Below are 22,255 nucleotides of genomic sequence, written 5' to 3' on the forward strand. Positions count from 1 at the left end.
TGGGGCGATTTCATTTCACTAAAGGAAAACTATTTATGCATAGTTCAAACACAAGCTATGCCATCTGCAGGCTTTTTCAGTGTTAAAAAACCACTGGAAATGATCATTCTTCCTCTCAGAGTTTAATTTAACAGTGGTAAGGCTGGGAACACATTGACAGATTTCAGCCTGACACAGCATTTTCTTAAAGTCGCCCTGCCTGTATGTTGTTGTGTGCTGTGTGCTCAAACTCTCATGACATTTTGTTTAGTAGTGGGAACAGCGCTGGCCACAGGCAATGCCTTTAGCTTACATTTGTATAATAATACTAATAATAGACTTTATAACTATTCATACGTAAAAACGCAGTCTTAGACAATTCATTTCTTACATATTTATTGCCCTTTATATATTCAGGGAAGACCGGTGAGAGCATGCTCTCTTTTTAAGGATCACGTAAAAGTACGTAATTTAAAGTGCAACACATGTAACGAAAAACAAGCCTTTAAAAACACAGGTACGCATCCTTAAGTAGTACCCTAAATGTTTCTATTGAGCAGTGGTGTAAAGTACAATGTTGAGGTATTTTTTTTTTTTACTTTAGAGGAGTATTTCCATTTTTCAATCATTTTACTTCTACTCCAGAACTCAAAGGCAAATTATTAGGCAATTATATGAAAACTTTAATTACTAGACACACTAACCACTTAAGTTCAGCCCTATATTTCGGCCATTTGAAAATACATTTTTAATATGGTACATTTTTAACATGGGACTTCTACTTGTAAACAGAGTAGGTACAGTATATCTACATTACAGTATTGATACTTTTACTTCACTGTAGTTTTAGTAAAACATGTGAGTACTTCATCCATCACTGCTATTGAGACGAGGAATGATAGATCTAATGTGTGTCTGTGTGCCCGTAGAATGTAAAAGCAAAGATAAATACAATGGTAAGCTTGCCACACAAGGCCTTATAAAAAAATCTTCATCAACCTGTCTTACCACGTGGGTTATGTTGCGTTATGCCTTATCATAATTGTGCTAATAACCTTATCAAAAGGTTATTGAAGTCTGTCAAACACAAATGCATGCTTGATAAATACGCCGTCACACGACGTGCATGCATGCCGAAAGTAGTAGATGTTCAACCTCGATGTGACGCGTCATGAGCTTAGATCGGCCATTTGTGATCCGCTCTAATTCCGACGCCGCATTAGATGGTGCTAGAGCGCAAACAGGAGGGGGCGTAATATAGAGTGTCGCAGTCCCACCCCCTCGAGAGACCCGGAGAATAAATCCCGTTCATTTTCCTCATATACTTTTCAGAAAGTATTTATTTAAAGACGTTTACGCCGCGGACAAAGCCAACTCTTGTCGTAACAAATCATGACAAGTTACAGGTTACAACACATTTTTGTTGTTTTTCTTCTTTGTAATTATTTTACAAAGATGAAAATGATTTGTCACGACTCGAGTTGGCTTCGTACGACGCTTAAAAAGGTCTTTAAATAACTACTTTATGAAATGTCTATGGGAAAAATGCATTGGGATTCATTTCCTGGGCCTGGCATCGTCATGAAAGGGGGCGGGACTGCGCCGCTAGTCTATAGAGTCCACTGACAAGGTGCCAGTTGGATGACAGCCGTGATTAACCCATTCTGACCCGAGATCAGATTTAAAAAAATGTCAGTCGTTCTTCGATTTTTCAAAAATAGCAGACCTACAAGCTCGTATCGCGACACTCGGTGGCGCGATATGAGCTTGTAGATCTGCTATTTTTCAATAGCTAAAGCATAACATGATGCTGACACCAAAATGGGTGCCCGGTCAGAATGGGTTAAACAGCACACATGAATGTTACACCCCCCTTTCCTGTTATTTGGATAAGACTGGAAAGGACATGCAGATAACAAAATGGTCAAGAAAAATGCCAGGCGCCAGAGTGTTGTAGGCCTAAGGGAAATATTTTGGCTCTATGTTGTGCTATTAATCATTGGTATAGGGTGTTTCTTCAGTAACCAAGGTCTCCCCAGCTCTCACAGAAAACAATTTATTCTGAAATATCACTTAAAACCACACCAGCTGTAGTGATTCCACTGCTGTGTGTTAAACTTCTGAACCCATTGCTCTTCAGCTAAAAGTAAACATTTGCCACCCTAAACTAGAAGCCAACAAATACCTTATTGTCCTGTAACTTGTATAGATGTGATGGGGAATGGTTTGTTATACAGATGCCTTTATTACTGATCCCTTGGGGGAAATTCAGGCAGCAGAGACAGCACAGCAGTCAAAGTTACAGATACGGGGCATAGAAGTACAGTAAACAAAAATATTAACAGAGGTATATACAGACATACTGTATGCACCCTATACAATCATCCCGCCTGGTGCAGAACACAAAGTCTGTTGCCTAGAAGTACAGTGTATGGTACTAGCCAAGCAAAGCCTAGCGAAGTTTAATTACGCTGCCTGATGGCTTGTCATTCACCTCTACCTGTTCTCACAAACTATGCCCACGTGTTAGTTCAATTCTGAAAGTGTACTTAATGAACACTCCAGTAAAGGGAGTGTGAACCCAGTAAAGGGACCAGACTTTTCAAAGATAGTGCTGTTGCTTTTAAAGTAATCTCTCTCACTCTCCCTCCCTCTCTCAGCTCCCGAGGTGATCAACTATGAACCTCTTAGTGTAGCAGTAGACATGTGGTAAGTGTGTTCCACTCAATACTCAAACTGTACACAATATCAGCAATTTCATTAACTAGTACACTACACTATACTGTACTAAAACTATTGTACAGTACAGTATAGACTACACTACACCACACTAAAGAGGGATCAAGGGGGCCCCCCAACAAAAGGGGTTAATAATCACTTTAACCTCTCGCACAATGCTTTGTGAGCTTGTAGATGGGCTAATTAAAAAAATAAGAAGATTGACAACATTTGAGAATGTTTGAGTATTTGTGAAACATTTCAAGAAAAATGTCACAAAAGATTTTCATGTGGGACCCCCATATTTTCATATCATGGGGGTCTGTGGCCACATATCAATGTGGGGATCCTTCACATGAAAATGTTTGCGAATCACTACACTGCACTACAGTGTGCATTCCAGAGGGGAGGAACAGTTGGAAAACGGTCTGTTGCTAAATGCTCAACAGATGTCAATTCCACTGGGACAGAGTGTTGCTTCAGGCTGTTTCCCTGACATGTGAGGACCTGCTCTGCTCTCAACACATGCTTTATGCTCAGTAGACACTGCAGGGTGAATCGCAAATGATGTAATGTTACTGACAGTGACAGACACCACAATACATCTGAATTATAATCTGTAATTGGTGAAAGAGTAACAAATACAGACACACTGACCTAGATTTCACTTTTTTACTTCATTTTGACTTCCCATCCATTATCAAATTGGCTAATGCTGGAGAATATCATTCATCTTTGTATCCAATAAAAGTACCTTTTTTATATTTTGGATTTGCCAAAAAGATGGGCTCCACTGGGTGTGTGCATGTTTTATGTTGAATTGTGTGATTGTCATCAATCAAGTTTATCGTCTCATATCTTCTGAAGTTAAATAACGTGCTTATCCTGTTTTATCTTTCCAGGAGTACTGGAGTCATCACATACATACTGTAAGTTGCCAAAGTTTGCAAAGAACTTTAATGTTCCCCTTATATTTCCCGTTTAAACAAAATGGTTGACATTTTGTACACAAGTCGCACAACAGATGTGTTGTGCCTGGGGTGGATTTAGCCTCATATATAATACTCTGTATGCATGCTAGGGTTCGGGTTTAAACAGCAGTATTTCTGCTTTGTTTCAGGGTAGACTTAAACCAGATTTATGCTCCGAAAACAGCCTACAAGCTCATTGTAACGCCTTGTGATCTTGGAAATGAGTCATTTCCAGGCTACCACGTATCAAACTATAAAACCTTGTCACTATGCAAGGCAGGACATGGTCGACCCAGAGGCATAGTGGCTGAGGCAGAGCAATGCTCAAGAATGTAATGACCAACCTAAGGAGCATGAGGAGTTAGAGAACTCTTGGTATACACTATACTAGAGCACTACAGTAGTAAACTAGTAGTCAAACAGACCACCGTGATAATCTAAGAACACACAGGATAACCAGACACAGGTGAACACTACTGACAATCAACACAGGGATAGGCTGGGGGAATGAATGGAAAAAGGTGAACATAATTTGCTAATGACAGGACTAGTAGGTCACGGCAGGTGACCTGTATTTAAACTATGGAATACAGGACATGGCTGCATGTCACTCATTACAAATGAAAGGAACACACAACTGTAACGTAAAGCCCTAACTATAACTAAAGAAATGCAAGAAAACAGGGAGACAGGAGCCCAGGGCTGTGAGAATTGTACCTCTCAGTGTCACGGTGGTGTTGTGAATGTTTCTGAAAATGTCTAAATGTTTTCACATGTCATGACCTAAATAGGGATGCCGGGCTGAAAGTGTTTATGATTCAGCCACTGATGCTGTAGCTCAACCACTTACACTTTACAGTATGTTATTAACACAATCATAATGACGTTCTGGGTACTTATTTACTTCGGTGTGTGTGTGTGTGTGTGTGTGTGTGTGTGTGTGTGTGTGTGTGTGTCCTCAGTCTCAGTGGACTGTCACCGTTCCAAGATGAGACAGACGAGAAGACGCTCAGAAACATCATCGCCATGAAGTACGAGTTTCCCAAACACTACTTTGGTCTAACCAGCGACATGGCCATAGACTTCATCCAGAAACTGCTGGTCAAAGACCCGAGGTGAGCCAGAAGTCAGATTTTATGGCGAGATGTGTTCTTTTAGTGTAAGTTATTTTTGTTGAGCAGCGCTTTGGTTTTTTACCCATTATTCTCCCCAATTTAGTTGTTATGCCAATTCATTACACACCTCCCGCTTACACTCCCTGCTGACAGGTGCCGCTCCAGCCAAAAAGAGTACATGCAGTGACAAATATCACCCTTCCTGCCCTGGTTTCCCTCCCTCAAACATGGGTATGTTTGTATAGACTCGATACGAACATCTATACTATAGACCAGTGTTTCCCAACCTGTGTGTCGCAGAGCTTTGGTGCTCCGTTTGATGTGTCCAAGTGCTCCGCGTAATTTGACCGAAATTAAGTTATAGTGTTACTTTCTGTCAAATCAGGCGGCACACTAACTCTCCCCCGAAAGCAATATTATAGCTACTGGGCTGCAGGATTCTTATTGTTGCGTTGTCGATAACAACAACACGGAACAATAGACTCTAACGACCCTCGGCCATTGAAATGTTAATGCTTAGATGCATGCAGAAGACGCTACATTTCGCTCCCTCTAGAAAGACTGGATGCACGTAGACAGCAGACACAGTCCTAGGCTACATGTCCCGACCCAAACACGTAAAGTAAACGTGACGTTGTTGTGATTAAACATAATGTGCCACGAAAAATAGACTATAGACTATAGACCCTCGACAAGGCGGATGCACCGCGTTTGATTCGAACTAGAGATGTCCCGATGCTGTATCGGTATCGGCCCTTTTTTGTCATATCGGGTCATATCGGTATCAGTGAATATGCCAGTCTAACCACTGATTTGACACAGGGGTAAGGGGTTGACACTATGGCAGGTAAATAAAATGTTGGGGCATGTGGAGTTTGCACAACACGAGATATATAGCGAGGTAGCTATAAACAACACGAGATCACAACACTGGTATCGGTATTCGGTATTCGGTATTCGGTATCGGCTAACTCAGAAATTGTGGTATCGGGAACGAAAAAAGTGTATCGGGACATCCCTAATTCGAACCCACAACCCCCACGATGTTGGGCAGACACTTTACCACCACTGTAACGAGTAAAAGTCCTGTATTCAAAATCAGCTTGAACTTAAACTTCATTTATATAATGGTCCATTTCACAACTGGATTGTAATTAGTAACACATTAATATGTTCATCACTTTAATGTTGCAACTGTTTCATTGCAGCTTTCCTAATTAAAGTGGCTCCAACTAAGCTCAATCCCATAACAACCACAACCACCACTCCTATCGCTATGGTTTCACAATCAAACCCATCCACAATGAAACACATATCGCCCTTGTCAGGCCAGAAACCTAGTATCTCCACATTTCAAACTTTTATCACCTTTTCCCGCTCACTGCAATAGGGCCGCCCTAGTGTAGTGGTTATAGAGCACATGGATCGGTTAGCTCACAACGCATCACCATGCGATGCATTGTGAGCTTGTAGATCTGCTACTTTTGCCATTTAAAAAAACATTAAGTGTGTCTGTGGGTTTTGGAAATGTTGAACCAAAGTATTAAAAAGAGCTTGTGACTAAATAATAACGGATCAATTGGACGAGTTCTCTTTTTATTTATTTCCTGAAAAGTAACAGTCTTGGACATACAAGGCTTACACCCGGCAACGGCAATATTAAAATGACTGACAGCTAAATTGGCGCACACACCCCGGGACGATACAGTATGAAGGCTTCAAGGCTTGTGAAATGGAAAGGATCTCAAAACAGGCCTTTGTTTGTTCAAACATCACCACACACACACATATACTGGCTGCTAAGCCAATGGTTCTCAAAGTGGGGACCGGGGACCCCCCGGGGGTCCTTGAATGAGTTCCAGGGGGTTCCCAGCTAAATCAGTTAAAACCACTTTAACCCCTAGTTAACACCCTGAACGGCATAAACTGAGGTCTCTATCAAATAGTTACGCTCAGCACCCAGGACGGTGATTAATCAAAAAACGGAACATTCATCATTTCATAACCGAGCGCACTGCTCCTACAGGCTGGGAGCGCCTGTTGGGCAACCTTCAATGTCATTTCCGGTTAGGATGTCATCCAAAGTGGTCCCCCTCCATTATAGTGGATGAGATCGAAAATATTAAAACGTGAATATCTACAGTAATCTACAGTAAATCAATGCTTCCAATTCTTGAAAAAAAGATTGTGTTTTTGACGGCCCATCGCGGTCCCGTCGTTTGTCGTGTTAGAAGTAATCATAGCTGCCGTTGTTCTAAAATAGACACGTCACCTTTCAGGGGCTGCCAGACTATCTGTACCGCTCCATGTTGATCCTGGATAGATCTGACAGCTGAATGTCCACTGGCTTTTAGAATAAAATATTTAACCTAATGTTCCTGCAAATAATCTGGCTGGTATGACTGTCACACAGCACACAGTGGGCGACACTCAGAATACAGTGTGCGGCAGGCATCAGCTCTTCATTAGCATCTTGTGTGTGGGGCGCATGGGAGTTGAATTTGTATGCAGACAGACACAGAGACACACACACACACACAGAGTCTGGTGGTTTGGCTGACAGCGACAAAGGGAGATGCAGCCTCAAACTTTTTTGTAAATTTGCCCAATTAAATGTGAAAAGTACAGTCTAGGTCTACGAAGTGGAGGAAGGAAGGAAGGAAGGAAGGAAAGAAAGAAGCCCATAGGGTTATTCAGAGTCCTCTCCTCTCCTTTGGGAGGAGGGTTGACATTCACATGGATTAAAGTTCTCAATCGTCAGATCTCAGTCATTTGGATTCCATGAAGCCAGCATGTATTTTATCGAAGTATGTAGCACAGCAAAAATAGCCTGGCCCAGGCCGTAGCGTAACGGTCTGGGCACCGGACTGGTGATCCAGTCGCAGTGTGCCGCGGGTTCGACTCCCGGACCCGGCACGGCCTTTACTGCATGTCGTCCCCCCGTCTCTCTCCCGTTTCCTGTCAGCCTACTGTCTGTCCCTTCAGAAATCTGTGAAAGGCGTAAGCCGCAAAAAAATATCTAAAAAAAAAAAAAAAGTACAAAAATGTGCAACATTTGAAAGACATTTAATTCACAAGTAAATAACAAAAAAAAAATTTTTCCATAGATAATTCTTTTTTTTAATAAAGTAGATTCTAATCGATTCTATCTAATTGTGTCTGTCTGTCTGTCTTCGCAGTGAAAGAATGACTGCAGAGGAAAGTCTCAGACATCCCTGGATCAAGGTGAGTCTTGCATAACATACAGGAGTGATGTCAATTGTCCAATGTGTTGCTCTTCGTTCACTTTAGTTTCTCACACACACACACACACACACACACACACACACACACACACCTCCACCATTCAAACGAGCACAGGTCCAGTACATATTGCAGACTGTCATTTACATATTTTCCATTCCACCTACAAGGAGCTGCACAGGGCTGTGACTCAGTGAAATGCTAATGTAACACTCTGTTCAAATTGCATTTCCCTCCCAGTTGTCAGTGGTGGAAGATGTACTCAGATTTTTCTTCCCTCTTAAAAGTAGCATTGCAACAGAGTACTCCGTTACGAGTAAAAATCCTGTATTCAAAACTTCAGAGTAAAAGTGGAAAGGTATTGTCATCAAGATGTACTGTAATTACAATACCAAAGTAAAAGTATTCATTGTGCAGTTACTATTTAGTATAATCACTTTATTGTTGCATCTGCAAGGTGGGACTGATTTTAACGACTTTGTGCTGCTGTGTAGCTCAATAAATCAATAAATTCAAGTGGAGTACAAAGTACAACATTTTGTCTCTGAGATGTAGCAATATAAAAGTATTCATAATAAAATAATGGATATACCACAACTGCCAATTGTTATGTCAGCCTCTGACTGCTATAGGATAGGCCTATGCAGAATATATTCTGTGTACTCTGTGGTATTTGGGACTTGTGGGGCGTGTGTCTGGTGATAAAGCACGCGCCATGGGACACTGTCTGTGTCATTCTATGCACATTGCATAGGATGCACATTGTTATAAACATATGTCGGACTAATTGCACACACACACACACACACACCCACACCCCCACACCCCCACACCCCCCCCCCCCCCCACACACACACACACACACACACACACACACATGCACACAACTATATAATGACAATGCTTGCAACGATCTGCAGTCGTATCTGGGGTCATATCTGGAGTGTCATGTCTGGAGTACTTGTCATCTCATGGAAGTAAAGCTGTCCAACTCTGTTACTTTTATTGAACTCTAAATGCGACTCCTTAGCAACTAATAAAGATTCTTGCTGAGTAATATACAACGCATCCTGGAACTTCTTCTTTACGAACGATTCTACACTGCACATAGGTCTAACTAAAACAATGCAGCAATAATGTTGAGCGGCGTCTGTGTTTGAATCAGGGGGGCAGTCAGCCAGATATTTCGTGAAGCCTCATTTGAAATCGGTAGTTCATATTAATGGCCTGTTGTGGCGCTGGACTGGACCCAAAAAGCCCCATAGCTCCATAGAGGCCCATGTATTTTGGCCCAACTTCACCTAGACTGTATTACCTTAATAAACATGGTCATGAATACTTTCTTCTTCCAGTCACTAGTTTAAAGTCTCATTTCTAATGTCATAATATTCTTTTTGGAAAATTATGGTCCCATTAATTAAAAAAATGACCATAAAGAAAAAAAAACATCGCGTATGTTCTGAGGGGCGTGGCTACCGTTACAGTCTATGATCGGGATTCCCCTCCCACTCGAGTCAAAATAAAAACCAACGGAGAAGAAGGGGGGAAGTCCCGCCTCGTTGTCTGGGCAGCCAATGGCCAGCTGGTCCAAAACGGAGCCAGCCAATGGCCAGCTGGTACCAAACGGATCTAGAAAGATGGCGACTTACAGTGCAGGAATAACAGGCTTCATTTTACGTCCATGTTAGACCCGGCGAACGCTTTGTCCATATTTTTTACAGTCTATGGTTTGAATACTGGTGCTCTCTTTCAGCCAATCACGCGGCAGCAAACGGACAAAAGAAACCGCTCCTCCATCAACATGAAGAGCTTCAAGAAGTTCAACGCCCGACGCAAATGGAAGGTGAGTGTCGGTCGTACTCCTGAGAACAAACTAACAAGGTCTTATTATCTTGAACCGTCGGTTTCGGTTCGGCTGGTCCAAAACTAGCCTGGTAAACCCTCCCTGTCGCAGAATTCAATTGAATGAAAATGAAATTGAATAAAAATGAAATTGATGATGCTGGTGTTCATACTTTGGGAGGTGAAGCGGCAATCAGTCAACGCCAGCATGAAATTGAATACGAGGATAGTCCAAAACTACAATATGACGTCATTCAGAGATTCCAGTGGGCGGGATAAGGATGCATGTCGGCCATTTGTGTTCCCTCCGAGATGTTGTGACTACTGTGATTAGTCATACATTGGTCTCACGTACATTATATAACTGGTCGAAGTGTCTTTGAGCAAGACACCGCTACTTGCTCCGCACCCCTTGTGGGCAGCGATCAGCTCAATTGAGGAGCATGTAGGTAATTATTATTATTGTTATTAATTAATATGATTCATTGATAACATGCCGAGTAATGTTTTATGCGACAACCATGGAGAAAGTGCTTAGTAATTCTGAAGTCAGTCACTTCAGTTCAAACTACAGGGTACAGACTTGTATTATGAAACAAACAATACTGACTCACTAGGAAAACTAACTGTTACTCTGGTGCTACCTGCTGGCCTTATGTAGCATTACACCAAGTACAGCCTTTCTAATGCACTTGTTTTAAAAAATATCTTTTTGTTTTTTTCCTCCACACTGGGCAGATGTACAGTATCGTTTTACAGTGCTGGCCCAAGATTTCTGGGGCCCCTAAACCAGTGGTTCTCAACCTAGCCAAGGCCCCAACCCCCAAAATAATCATATTTGAACTGGGGATTCCCCGACCATGATAAGCACTTGGAATTGTAGGTGTTGAGGCATTACATTTTATCTGACTAAGTTCCATAAATAAATAAAAATGTGAAAATAGAGTGTTGTGAGCTTGTAGTTTTTGCCTCTTTAATTTTTGCCTCTTATATTATGACAATTTAGCCAATATTTGACAATTTGTATAGTATAGTTTGTTAATTACCTTTGATGCAGTAATACTATTCTTTTCTTAAAAGGGTCTTAAAAGTCCTTAAATTGTAATTTCACTGTAATTTGGCTGGCCCACAGGTTGAGAACCACTGCCGTAAACTAAGAGGGTGCCTCATAGTGTCTTGCTCGAAAACTACCAGTGGTGGACAAAGTATTCAACTCCAGTATTTGAGTCCAAGTATAGATATTCCTTGTCTAATATTACTCCATTAGTTGTCAAATTTTTACCCAAGTACTCGCTTTTAAAAGGGTCTGTTTTAAAGTACAAGCTTTAAAAAATACTTACCCGTATTGTCCCGAATCAGACGACTCTGATTATAAGACAAGCCCCATTTTTCCAAGACTCATTTGTGGAAAAATAACATTGAATGTCAAATAGTCTAGTCCCCGATTAGAATATGACCTCGATTTTATATTCAGGCCAATTGGGCAAGTATTCAAAGTACTAATTCTAAAGCACATTTTATTTTTTGATATTGATGCAATGCTGTGTTGAAAAGTTCAGAAATTCACACACAATAATTGTGAAAATTACAAATCTACAAGCTCACATGCAGCCTCACAAAATGTTTACAAAAGTAGTATTGTATTGGCGAAAGGGACTTTGTCATGTTCTCCCCATGTCCCCTAGGGTAGGTAGGTACCCTCACAAAAAACATGCAGTAATCCTGGTCTCTAAACTATACCTCCCCCTGGCTGGCCAGGGGGAGGTATCAGGCACCCTGGCCAGCCAGGGCGCCTGATGGGGGTGGAAGGAACTGGCCAGAATAACGTGTTCCTTCGACACGCTACGTCCGGCCTGTGAAACCCTCTCCTGTCAGGTGAAAAGGAGCTGCCCCCCCAGGATTACATTAGATAATTGACACTGGGTGAAAAAATGGGTTGCAAAATCGTGGGATAACAATTTAGAAAATATGAAAGTAGTGAAAAATGAAAATAGAAAGCAAAATACTCAAATGCATGTTCGTTACTGTCCACTACTGATGTAAGGCTGCATTTCTGTACGTTTACAGATGTCTTATAACAATGGTGTGGGTTTAATAATAATAATGCTGTACTTCAGATGTCCTATATCATGGTGTGGATTGTATGATGATAATAATGCTGCATTTCCGTATGATTACAGATGTCCTATAACATGGTGTGGGTGTGTAATCGTCTGTGTCGGTTGAAGTTGCTGGGTAAGAGCCGTGAAGATGCTGATGAGGTAAGACAATCTCTCTCACTGGAAAAACATTCTCGTGTTTGAAATGTATAAAATGAAGGCTGCAGCATACGCCAAATCGGCACATTATTTCAAGAACTGGAATTGTTTGTCCAAGCGTAGTGATATAATGTAATGTCTCTTCCCTCTGAAATAATAATAAAGGTTGACCATTTGATTGACCTTAAAACCTTTTCACTTAAGGCGAGACATGGCAGGTGAAATCATGATTTTTCTTTTTGCTATTTTGCTTCCTAAACAGGTTTTCTTTCAAACTAAAGCAAAATAAACATTCAAAATACAGATTTAGATGTTTATTTTATTAGTTTATTTTAGCCAATGCTGGGTGAAAATCCACCCTCTATATTCATGATTGGTTGTTGGTACAATTAAAGGAAGTGACCATATTTGGATCAAACCACAGTCAGCTCGAGGTCCAGACCTTTCCAATGATATTATGTTGTTGCCAAGGTTGCCAAACTTCTATAAAAAGAGTCATCATTACAGATGAGACATTAAAAGAACGCATTTTCCTCAGAAAAAAAATACGCTGCTGGACTTTTTTTTGAAGTAGAGGCAACATGAGAGTCAAAGGAGAGTTTGTTGTCCAGAACGACACCCAAGTATTTGTAGCTCTCTACGACTTCAATTTCTGTGCCCTTAATAAGTGTAGGAGCAGGACTGGGAGGAGTCCATCTAAAGCTGATGATCATGTCTTTAGTTTTGGTCACATTTAGTTGTAAAAATGACTTGTCACACCAGGATATGAAGTCATCGACAACTGGCCCATGCTGTACTTCATTATTTTCAAGAAGGCTAACAATTACAGAGTCATCGGCAAATTTGACAATATACCTGTTAGGGTGATGGCTACAACAGTCGTTGGTATACAGAATATATACAGTAATGAAGAGAGACAACAGCCTTGGGGAGAACCAGTGGAGGAGAGCAGCAGAGAAGACATGACCTCATTTACCCTCACACACTGAGACCTAATAGTTAGGAAGTCTAAGATCCAGCCAACAAGGTTAGGATCCAGTTTAAAATAACTGATTCGCTTCTGGGCTAGGAGATGTGGCTGGATCGTGTTAAAAGCAGAGGAAAAATCAACAAACAACAATCTGGCCTGTGTTTTTTTCCCCTCAAGGTGGCGGTACAGGAAATGCAGTAGGGTGATAGTGGCATCATCTACACCTCTTCCAGACCTGTATGCAAACTGCAGGGGATCTAGAGATTTCTCCACCTGCTTTAGGATATTATCTTTGACTAGCTTTTCCAGACATTTCATTACTAATGAAGTCAAAGCAACAGGCCTGAAGTCATTGAATGACTTTGGGGTCCTAATTTTGGCAACTGGGACAATTGTGGACTGTTTCCATAACTTAGGGACCCGCTGTTGTTGAAGAGATAAGTTAAAAATAAAATGAAAAATGCTGCAGAGCTGTTCAGCACATGTTGAGAGAACCTTGCCGCATATGTTATCCGGCCCTGGACTTTTTGACTTGGTGTGTCTGAGGTGTTTTTCCACACTTTTTTTGTCAATAACTAGGGCTGGAGGGGCTCTAGTCTCGTTCTTTAATAGAGTAATTTTTTCAGCAAAGTCCTGATTCTCAAATCTTAGGTAAAAGTTATTTAGCTCATTGGCCAGCTGTACGTCTGAGTTAAACCCAGGCACGGAGATGTGCTTATGGCCTTTATCATCTGACCCCGTCATAGATTTCATGCCGTTCCATGCTTCCCTAAGGTTGTTACTGCTCAGCTCAGCTTCGATTTTGTCTTTGTACCTTAGTTTAGCTTTTTTAATTTTTTTTTTCCCTATTTAATTCCCTGACCTTGGGTAGATCACCCTCATTGAAAGCAATTTTCCTATTGTGGATTAAGCCTTTACCTCCTGAGCCCCAATCCCCCAGCGGCGGGGGCTAGATTATGTCCACCTCATGAACAGCTCTCAGCGGGTAAATGGGGCTGGTCAAGGTCTCAGGTTCCAACTCCGATATTTTAGATTTTCCCTCCCGGACCCCCGTGGGGTTTAAAAGGTTTTAAGTGCCCAGGGTTTGTTATTGGGAAAAACCTTAACATTTTCTTCACAGAACGATATATAGCTGCACACAGCGTCTGTAATTTCATCAATGTTATCAGATGAATCTGTGAACACAGACCAATCTGTGCAGTCAAAGCACCCCTGCAGGGCAAGAGCGGAATCCTCGTTCCAAATCTTCACCTGTCTTTTTCGCATCTTCTCCCTCCTTAACAGTCTTGTAAACGGGTAGAAGGTGTCCAATGTTATTGATCAGAAGATCCGAGAGCAGGGCCCGCCTCCGATTTATATGCTCCTTTAATGGAGCCACGACATAGATCCAGAGTCTTGTTGCGCCGTGTGTGACAGTTGACATATTGATAAAAACTGTTTAAAGTTTTCTTCAAGTTGCAATGATTAAAGTCTCCCAGAATGATGTTGGGCGCGTCAGGGGAGATAGATTGCAATGACTGTGTCACTCTAAAGACGGTGTTCGCTGCGATGTCCGCGTTGGCTTTTGGATGAATGTAAACAACGGTGATAAACACTTGGGGAAATTCCCTTGGGAGATAAAAGGGCCGCACCGACACTATATAGGGGCGTGCATAACTGTTCACGCACGGTGAAGTTATTACACCATCTCCGATTAATATATAGGCACACACCTCCTCCCTGTGTTTTGTGTGTTACCTCACTGTCCCGGTCCAGCCGTATAGGCGATCCGAAGCCGCTGATGTCAAATGACGTGTCAGAGTCAGTAAGCCAAGTTTCAGTGAATGCCATCAAACAGACATCCCTGTATTCGCGCAGATGACTGATATTCCCATGTAATTCATCCATTTTGTTCCTTAAAGATTGGACGTTGGCCCAGGATTATGGAGGGTAGTGGGACGCGGTTGTTTTGCGTCTGTTTCCTTAAACGTTGACGCACGCCACCCTTCTTTCCTCTTTTCCTGATGTAAGCCGATTTCTTGAAGTCATCTCTTACGTTCACAGAGTCTCCGACTATTCCTGGATTAAAGTTGGAAGTCTGTGAAGAAAGTGTCGCATCGAGGCTCTGACGATTCCACTGTAGATTTAGGAGAAACTCCTGCGAGTACTGAAATGTTTGTGAGTGTTGGTAACTCCATGCAAAAACCATTAAAAGCATCAAAAGTAGTATTCTTAGAAACAGCCTCATGAGCTACAAGTAGGACTTAAAGGACCTACAACATAAAATTTAACTTTTTCAATTTCTTTTGTGTTTTTGGTGCTCCCATATGTGTTTTCTATTCCCATAAATAACCAATTTTGAACAGTCAGGCTTTCATATCATATTGGTGCTTTAATGGAAATTGCTCTCAGGAACAGCTCAACTGATTTTGGTCTCATCGTGATGTCATCAATGTCACCCCACTTTGTATAATTCCTCCTCTTCTTCAGTCTTCAGTTCCAAATTTGCATTTCCACTTTGTTTAAAATGTCCACCATTGTTGATTTTCCAAGCTGGCATGGAATGGAAACAAGCCTGGTTTTATCTAGCATCAGTATTATAATGACTCAAATATTAAATAATCTGCATATCAGCACCCCCACCACCATTGTGGTACTGCAGCTAAAACTGCTTTCGAAGTCCAGAAAGAAATGACAAGGACTGGTTATATCAGAGTGGTGATTGAGGATCAAACCATTAGAAATAACTTTGAGGGACATAGACAATATATTAAATATTAAAAGCAGTTTTAAAATGCATGTTATTTGCGCTTTAATAAATACTCAAACTCAGGGCCTGTTCTTACAAGACAAACAAACTGTTAAAACGATGCACAGACACTCCTTAAACTAAAACCTGCTGCTGGTCGCCAGAAGAGCAGCGCCCCCTCATACCTGGGACAAAGAATCTCCACTTCAGTTGCACTCACATACACCAAACGTTCCAGTCTTATTCATAACTATATTCTGCAGGAATTTACAGTGGGGTTTGTTGACAGCCTGATTTACATCTAATGTTATACCTAAAAACATGCCAACAATTCTGATAATTAGAGATCCCCTAATCCCCTAATTTTCTTTGTCTAATATGTCAACAAAAGAAAACAATCATTTTGAACCTGGCTTTATCCGATCTTCAGATTTATCTTCCCCGAAATGTATGCAAATTAGCACATATGCCTAATTTGCGTTTTTTTTCAGAAAACTTGTAATACAAAAAAAATCTTAGTTTTAATATAAATAATCAACTGGAGAAGTTTCATTGTGATAGCTATTAGTTAACTTTTTTCCCTATTCACCTACCATGTCTCACCTTAACAGTAAAGCTGCCCCAAATCTCAAATGCCCCAAAATACAAATTGGTGTGCGTTGCGTGTGCACAGATCATTTCCCCACTACTTTGAAATGACTGGGACGCCCATGGAGTTGACTCATACACTGACTGATCTCATGTTTTCTTGTTTAAAAAAAAAATGTATCAGAGACAATGTGAGAGTGACCTGGAGGACAGTGAAACCAAGCCCGCCTCTCTCCTCCGACGGAGACTCAGCAGCAGCTCATAGAAGTGAGCAGCAGGGGGCACTGAAGAGCTCACACATGGCTGTGCAGAGAGAACGGCTGTGGCCCTTTTATTAGTGGTGGATAGTGGATAGTTGTTTACCAGCATCACTACCAGGGTGTTTATGAACTGGGTGAGTCGGGATACAAAAGCAAGAAGTTCTGACCGGCAAAGGGTCGCAGACGATGAAGAAAAGAGGACCGGTACATTATTCATTACACCAGTTCTCTAACGGGCAGTCGCGGCCGTCGAGTGGAAACCGTGCTTGACCAAAACCGTTACATTTCAGGAAACGGAAACCGTTTTCCAATGGATCAAGCTCTTGTTAATACTTTTCATTGGTTCAATTACAAACCCACTTTCACTATTATTTTGTTTAAAAAAAAAGAAAAAGATCTACAAGCTCATATCGCGCCACCGAGTGGCGCGATATGAGATTGTAGGTCTGCTATTTTTGAAAAACGACTGACATTTTTAGAATCTGATCTCAGGTCAGAATGGGTTCATCAGACCAGTGTGTGTCCAGTGGAAACCTCGTATGAATCTGATCTCAGGTCAGAATGGGTTAAGTAGGACACCAATTTAGAAAACAAGAAAAGTTGAAACATGGAGATATGAGGTTTCTGGCCGACAGTGACGGACAGTTAGGTCGTGCAAGACCTGGTGTTGGGCTCCACAGTAATGAAGACTGGACTCTGAGCCTAAGTGTTTTGGGACTTAAACTGTTGAGGTGGAATGGACTTCAGCGTATTGTTGGCATATATGTCAGAGTGTCTGACTACATGCTTGGTGCACTTCTAGTAGGATGGGGTGGTGGTGGTGTTATGAGTGATTATTGCACATTCCTTAAAAAGGACCATACTGGTCTAATTTTGATTTCATTTCTTTCCCATGTGTTAAATAGCTCTGTATTGTGATAGTACTTATTGCTGTGTAGCGTAACAGGGGTCTCCCCCGTCTCTCCAGATCTTTAGTAAGATAGCATGTCAGAAAAGACATTTCCGGCCCAGGCCGTAGCGTAACGGTCTGGGCACCGGACTGGTAATCCAGTCGCAGTGTGCCGCGGGTTCGACTCCCGGACCCGACACGGCCTTTACTGCATGTCATCCCCCCATCTCTCTCCCGTTTCCTGTCAGCCTACTGTCTGTCCCTTCAAAAATCAATAAAAGGCGTAAGCCGCAAAAGAATATCTTAAAAAGAAAAAAAAAGAAAAGACATTTCCAGGTCCTGATAAGAATGTCATCCAATCATACAGAATAAACAAGTGAAATTTGTATCTGGAACACTATCAAATTGAAGTTGATGAATGGGTTCTTCCTCCGGACTAGATGAAACCCACCTGAAAATGTATTGTATAAAACAGCTGGGGAGACCCCCGATACTGGACACACACAATAATCAGAATATAGAGCTTTAACAAAATAAGTTTAAAAAGAATAAGCCATTAGCAGAGATTTCCCCCATTTTAAAATAGAAATAGAACAAAAAAGGCAGAGTAGATCTCAAAGCACATTTTTAAATGTCATTCACTGCCATTCATGTTGAAACGGTGTTGGAAAACACTCCATGAGTAAAACAAAACCACTATGCCATTTATTTTTATATGAAATTACTATTACTCTAATACAAACTATTTAAAAGTTGCACAGTGATATCAATACACCTGGAAAAAGTGTTCATTACACAAAATGCTTCATTTCAAACACACATTTGACATTTTAGAGGCTTTTAACAATACAGTGTGGGTTTGAATAAAATTGTATAAAAAACATGCAAGTACATTCTGCTTATTGAATATGGACATACAAACAGGACATCTCCAAAAGCATCTAAAAAAATCTAAAGCAACCTTAGGGGAATTTGGGAAGGATTTCAAAGTTTGATATTGATAGTGGACATTTTAGGGACAGTGGTATGGTCCTTTATAATGCAGCTATAAGAATGAAACAGTGTTAGTAGTGTGTTCTATGGTGCTAGACGGATTGAAGCTAATAGAAGAATGAAACGGTGTTAGTAGTGTGTTCTAGGGTGCTAGACCTTAGAGTACAAGTGCTAGACGGATTGAACAGGCCAGGTGGAGGTCATTAGAGTGATTCATGTTGTTGATGGGGTTGGGATGGGTTTCTTAGCGGTCTGATTCCTTCCCTTCCCTTTAACGATTCCTATAATGGACACTTACGTCTGTAACCCTTGAAAGTGTACAAATGTACCCATAAGGGTCCATTTGGTTCCATTTGTACACTGAGTAATGGTGGTCCTTGAAATTAAAAGGTTTGAGAACCACCGGTAATTGTATCGCAGACGTCCACACACCAGCTCTTATCTGACAGTGGGATAAAACCCGGTTAGTGGAAAACGTCTCCAAAATGTGATGGAACGGATTCCTCCGGTTCCAGATCCCAACTCTAGTTGTTGATGATGTGCACTACAGGTAGACCAAAGCTCAAGAGCACAACTGGAAAATAAGTCAAACTCACTCACTGCCTCAGTCTTCCATTATATTCAAAAGATAGCCAAGTATATTACCACAGTAAAAACGAATTATTCAGGAGATGGGTGGCAGCTTCCAGGATTCATTTATTAAAATTGAACAAGGCAGGGTACACAGTATAATTAACCACATGAACCCTAGCATCCCCATTCTGGGGGCGAACATTTGGAAAACAGCCGAACTTGATCTACACGCTTGTAGATATTCGGCAAAGAGATCTGCTGTAGAGATGGACAAAGGTAATGGGCCTAGTACAGACCCCTGGGGGACCTCGGTCATCTAAATATAATTAGGTTTAAAGGGGCAGTTCACCCAAAGAATGACGTATTTTATATCAATTACACACCCCGCGAAGCTTTGAATTCATGACATTTTTTTGTGTCGAATTCCGAATTACTACAGTTGATTTTGACAAAAATATAACTTTGGCAGGCCTTGATGGCGTTGAAATGGCTGAAATGGCTTGGTTGCATGCTGAAAATAGCCGATCACTTACAAGTAGTTCTACTATTTTCAGAGAGCAACCAAACATAAAATGACTTGCCTTTTAGTACGAATTGGATCTCTTCTCCACTAGTCCCTCCCTAATGTGTTCATATATTTACTCTTAGTTATAGTCGCCGAACATTTTTCGTCATGGTTTTGCTACGTTGACCGGGGTCGACTGGGTCTTCTTGCATTTCACTCTACACTAAAATAGCAGATTACAAGCTCAACGCTTCAGTGCGTTGAGAGCTTGTAGATCGGCTATGTTTGCCCCAGCATAAGGAAGGTTTTTGGGTGTTTGTTGGAGCATGCGGTCTCAATATGCAATCTTGCATCCCGCATGTATTGTGTAATCTGCTGCATGATCTATTCTACAGTATATGGCTAAATGATTGAATTAATGTTTATATTATGTTTGTTTTTACAAAATTGCAATACCTGCATTGTAAGCCAGGTCACAGTGGCATGATGTACACACTGTATGGAATGTGACTAAAATATATTTCTGATATGCAACCGAATGCTTCTGATCAATTTGTTTTATTTTGAAAGGAGTGATATTTTCTGCTTCAATTCTTTCGGTCGTTATATCAAATAAAACGAAAATTGGCACAAAACATTTTGAGATGGGGGGGTCTGCCACAAAATATCTATCAATGTTGGGGTCCTTTGCACAAAAGAAAGTTTGAGAACTGCTGATTTAGGAGGCATTTGTAGGATGGGGCTCATGTCTTAATGGAGTTAACCATTCTTACCACCACTAGTAAAATTATGTCTTCTAAACAAAAGGTCTGTTCACAACGATCACGATAACTATAACTTAAGGATCATGATGTCCACACTGATGAACAGTGGAAACACACACTGCACAGTCCAGCTGTGTCAGCGGCAGAGCCCACATGGAGAGAGAGAGCGAGAGAGATCTACACCTCTGTGCTGCTGAAAGACTAGGGTGACCAGACTTCCCAGTTTGGCCGGAATTATCCCGGTTTCAAGCTGGGTGTCCCGAGTCCAGACAAAACACCAATATGTTTTGCACTCCGTCCGTGTGAGTGTGTGTGTGTGTGTGCGCGCGCCCGTCTATTAACAGCTAATATCTGGCACCGTTAACCCGGTCGGTGCCAAAGATGAACCTCTGCCCCAAACTTTCAAGAACGGCCTGTTATAGCGCCATCCTCCAGATTCTGTCCAAAAATTACGCAAATCGTTACACTATCTCTATGTGTTCAAGACGGATTTGTCCGATATATATTATATTCAATCCCAATTGGCTAACATTGGCTTTTAAAGTTTGCAGGATTGGCCCTTTTTGAACAAAAAGCCTCAAATCACGAGTGCAGCGTGCAATTTACGTGAAATCTTTCACAGACTTTCCTACTAGGCTGAGGAATATATCCCACCCTTTTCACATTGGCCTGTTATAGCACCACCAACAGGTGGATTTTTGCAAAACAAAATACCTGAAATCCAATTGCTATCCAAGGCATAAGAAGAAATGGCACCCTTTTCACATTGGCCTATTATAGCGCCACCAGGAGGCCACAACCTGACCTGCCCTGGTGGAGACTTTATCTAGTTCACTATGAAATTGTCCCGGATGCCAGAATTGCAATAATAATTAGGAATGCTCCGATAATCGGCCACCTATTCGGAATCGTCAATTTACCCTATCTGTGATCGGCAATTTACCCTATCTGGAGAAAACGATCTTTTAATTTACACCATTTAAGTGGTATAAATGTCAATCAGATATATAGTATAATATTATTTTTCAACTTTAGAACAGGCCTAAACATATACACACACACACACAGGTGTATATATATATATATACACACACACACACACACATAAATAACTTATGCATAGTTATCGTGCTTGGTCTGAATGGCATTTAAAAATAAATGTTTATGTTTAATAAAGACTCACATTCTTTAGGAACTCTTATGACGAAGTCCACCAGCTTGTGCTTGTACTGTACATCTGCTCGTTGTGGAAGTTTGTGATCAGGAGGCTGATGTAGCCCTGTAGCCCTGTAACAGAAACACTGGTGATGATCACCTACAAGGAAACCAAGGGCATGCCACCCCATAACGTTCAGGGCATGATCCACCACTACAAAACTGGTCAAACATTGGCCAAATAATATAAGAAAAGAGGCAAGAATTGTGAAAATAGCTGATCTACAAGGTTGTAGATCTGCTATTTTTACAATATTTATCTGTGGAATCGAGTCAAACTAAAATGTAATGCCTCAACTTCTACAATTCGGTGTTTGTCAGGGTGGGGGGGTCCCCAGTTGAAATATGATTAGGGGATCACAGCCTGAAAAGGTTGAGAACCACTGGTTTAGACAGATTCTAGGTTTGATATTTACCTGGTATCCTACTGTAGTTACTTTGTAGCAATACATTGTTTCTTTTCTTTTATCATTTATCCTGTCTTTTGCCAACTTAAATTCATGCAGTACATAGTTTAGACAGTTTTTGGTTTAGACTAGTCATTGGTTAGACCAGCCATTAGTCCTACAACTACAACCTATCTCAAACCCTCACCCTAAACCTAACCTCCCACAGGGCAGCACACCTAAACCTAACCTTCACCC

The 22,255-nt window shown here is 41.2% G+C and overlaps 1 protein-coding gene across 2 annotated transcripts in view; it reads left to right on the top strand.

Annotated features, from left to right (window-relative positions):
- Positions 1 to 17,644, top strand: part of LOC310875887 (death-associated protein kinase 2-like) — a 35,659-nt gene extending 18,015 nt beyond the window's left edge. Inside the window, exons 6-12 of one of the 2 annotated variants that reach the window (XM_083789313.1) lie at positions 2,640 to 2,688; positions 3,600 to 3,626; positions 4,631 to 4,783; positions 7,963 to 8,008; positions 9,780 to 9,869; positions 12,049 to 12,129; positions 16,597 to 17,644. In XM_083789313.1, coding sequence (XP_083645439.1) covers positions 2,640 to 2,688; positions 3,600 to 3,626; positions 4,631 to 4,783; positions 7,963 to 8,008; positions 9,780 to 9,869; positions 12,049 to 12,129; positions 16,597 to 16,677 — 527 coding nt within the window. In that variant the 3' untranslated portion in view covers positions 16,678 to 17,644. Of the gene's footprint in view, positions 1 to 2,639; positions 2,689 to 3,599; positions 3,627 to 4,630; positions 4,784 to 7,962; positions 8,009 to 9,779; positions 9,870 to 12,048; positions 12,130 to 13,273; positions 13,369 to 16,596 lie in introns of those variants that run through there. The other variant, XM_083789314.1, reaches the window with a different exon arrangement.
- Positions 17,645 to 22,255: the final 4,611 nt, after the last annotated feature.

This window comes from Protomyctophum parallelum (genome assembly GCF_964188405.1).
Source record: "Protomyctophum parallelum genome assembly, chromosome: 1".
NCBI lineage: Eukaryota > Metazoa > Chordata > Actinopteri > Myctophiformes > Myctophidae > Protomyctophum > Protomyctophum parallelum.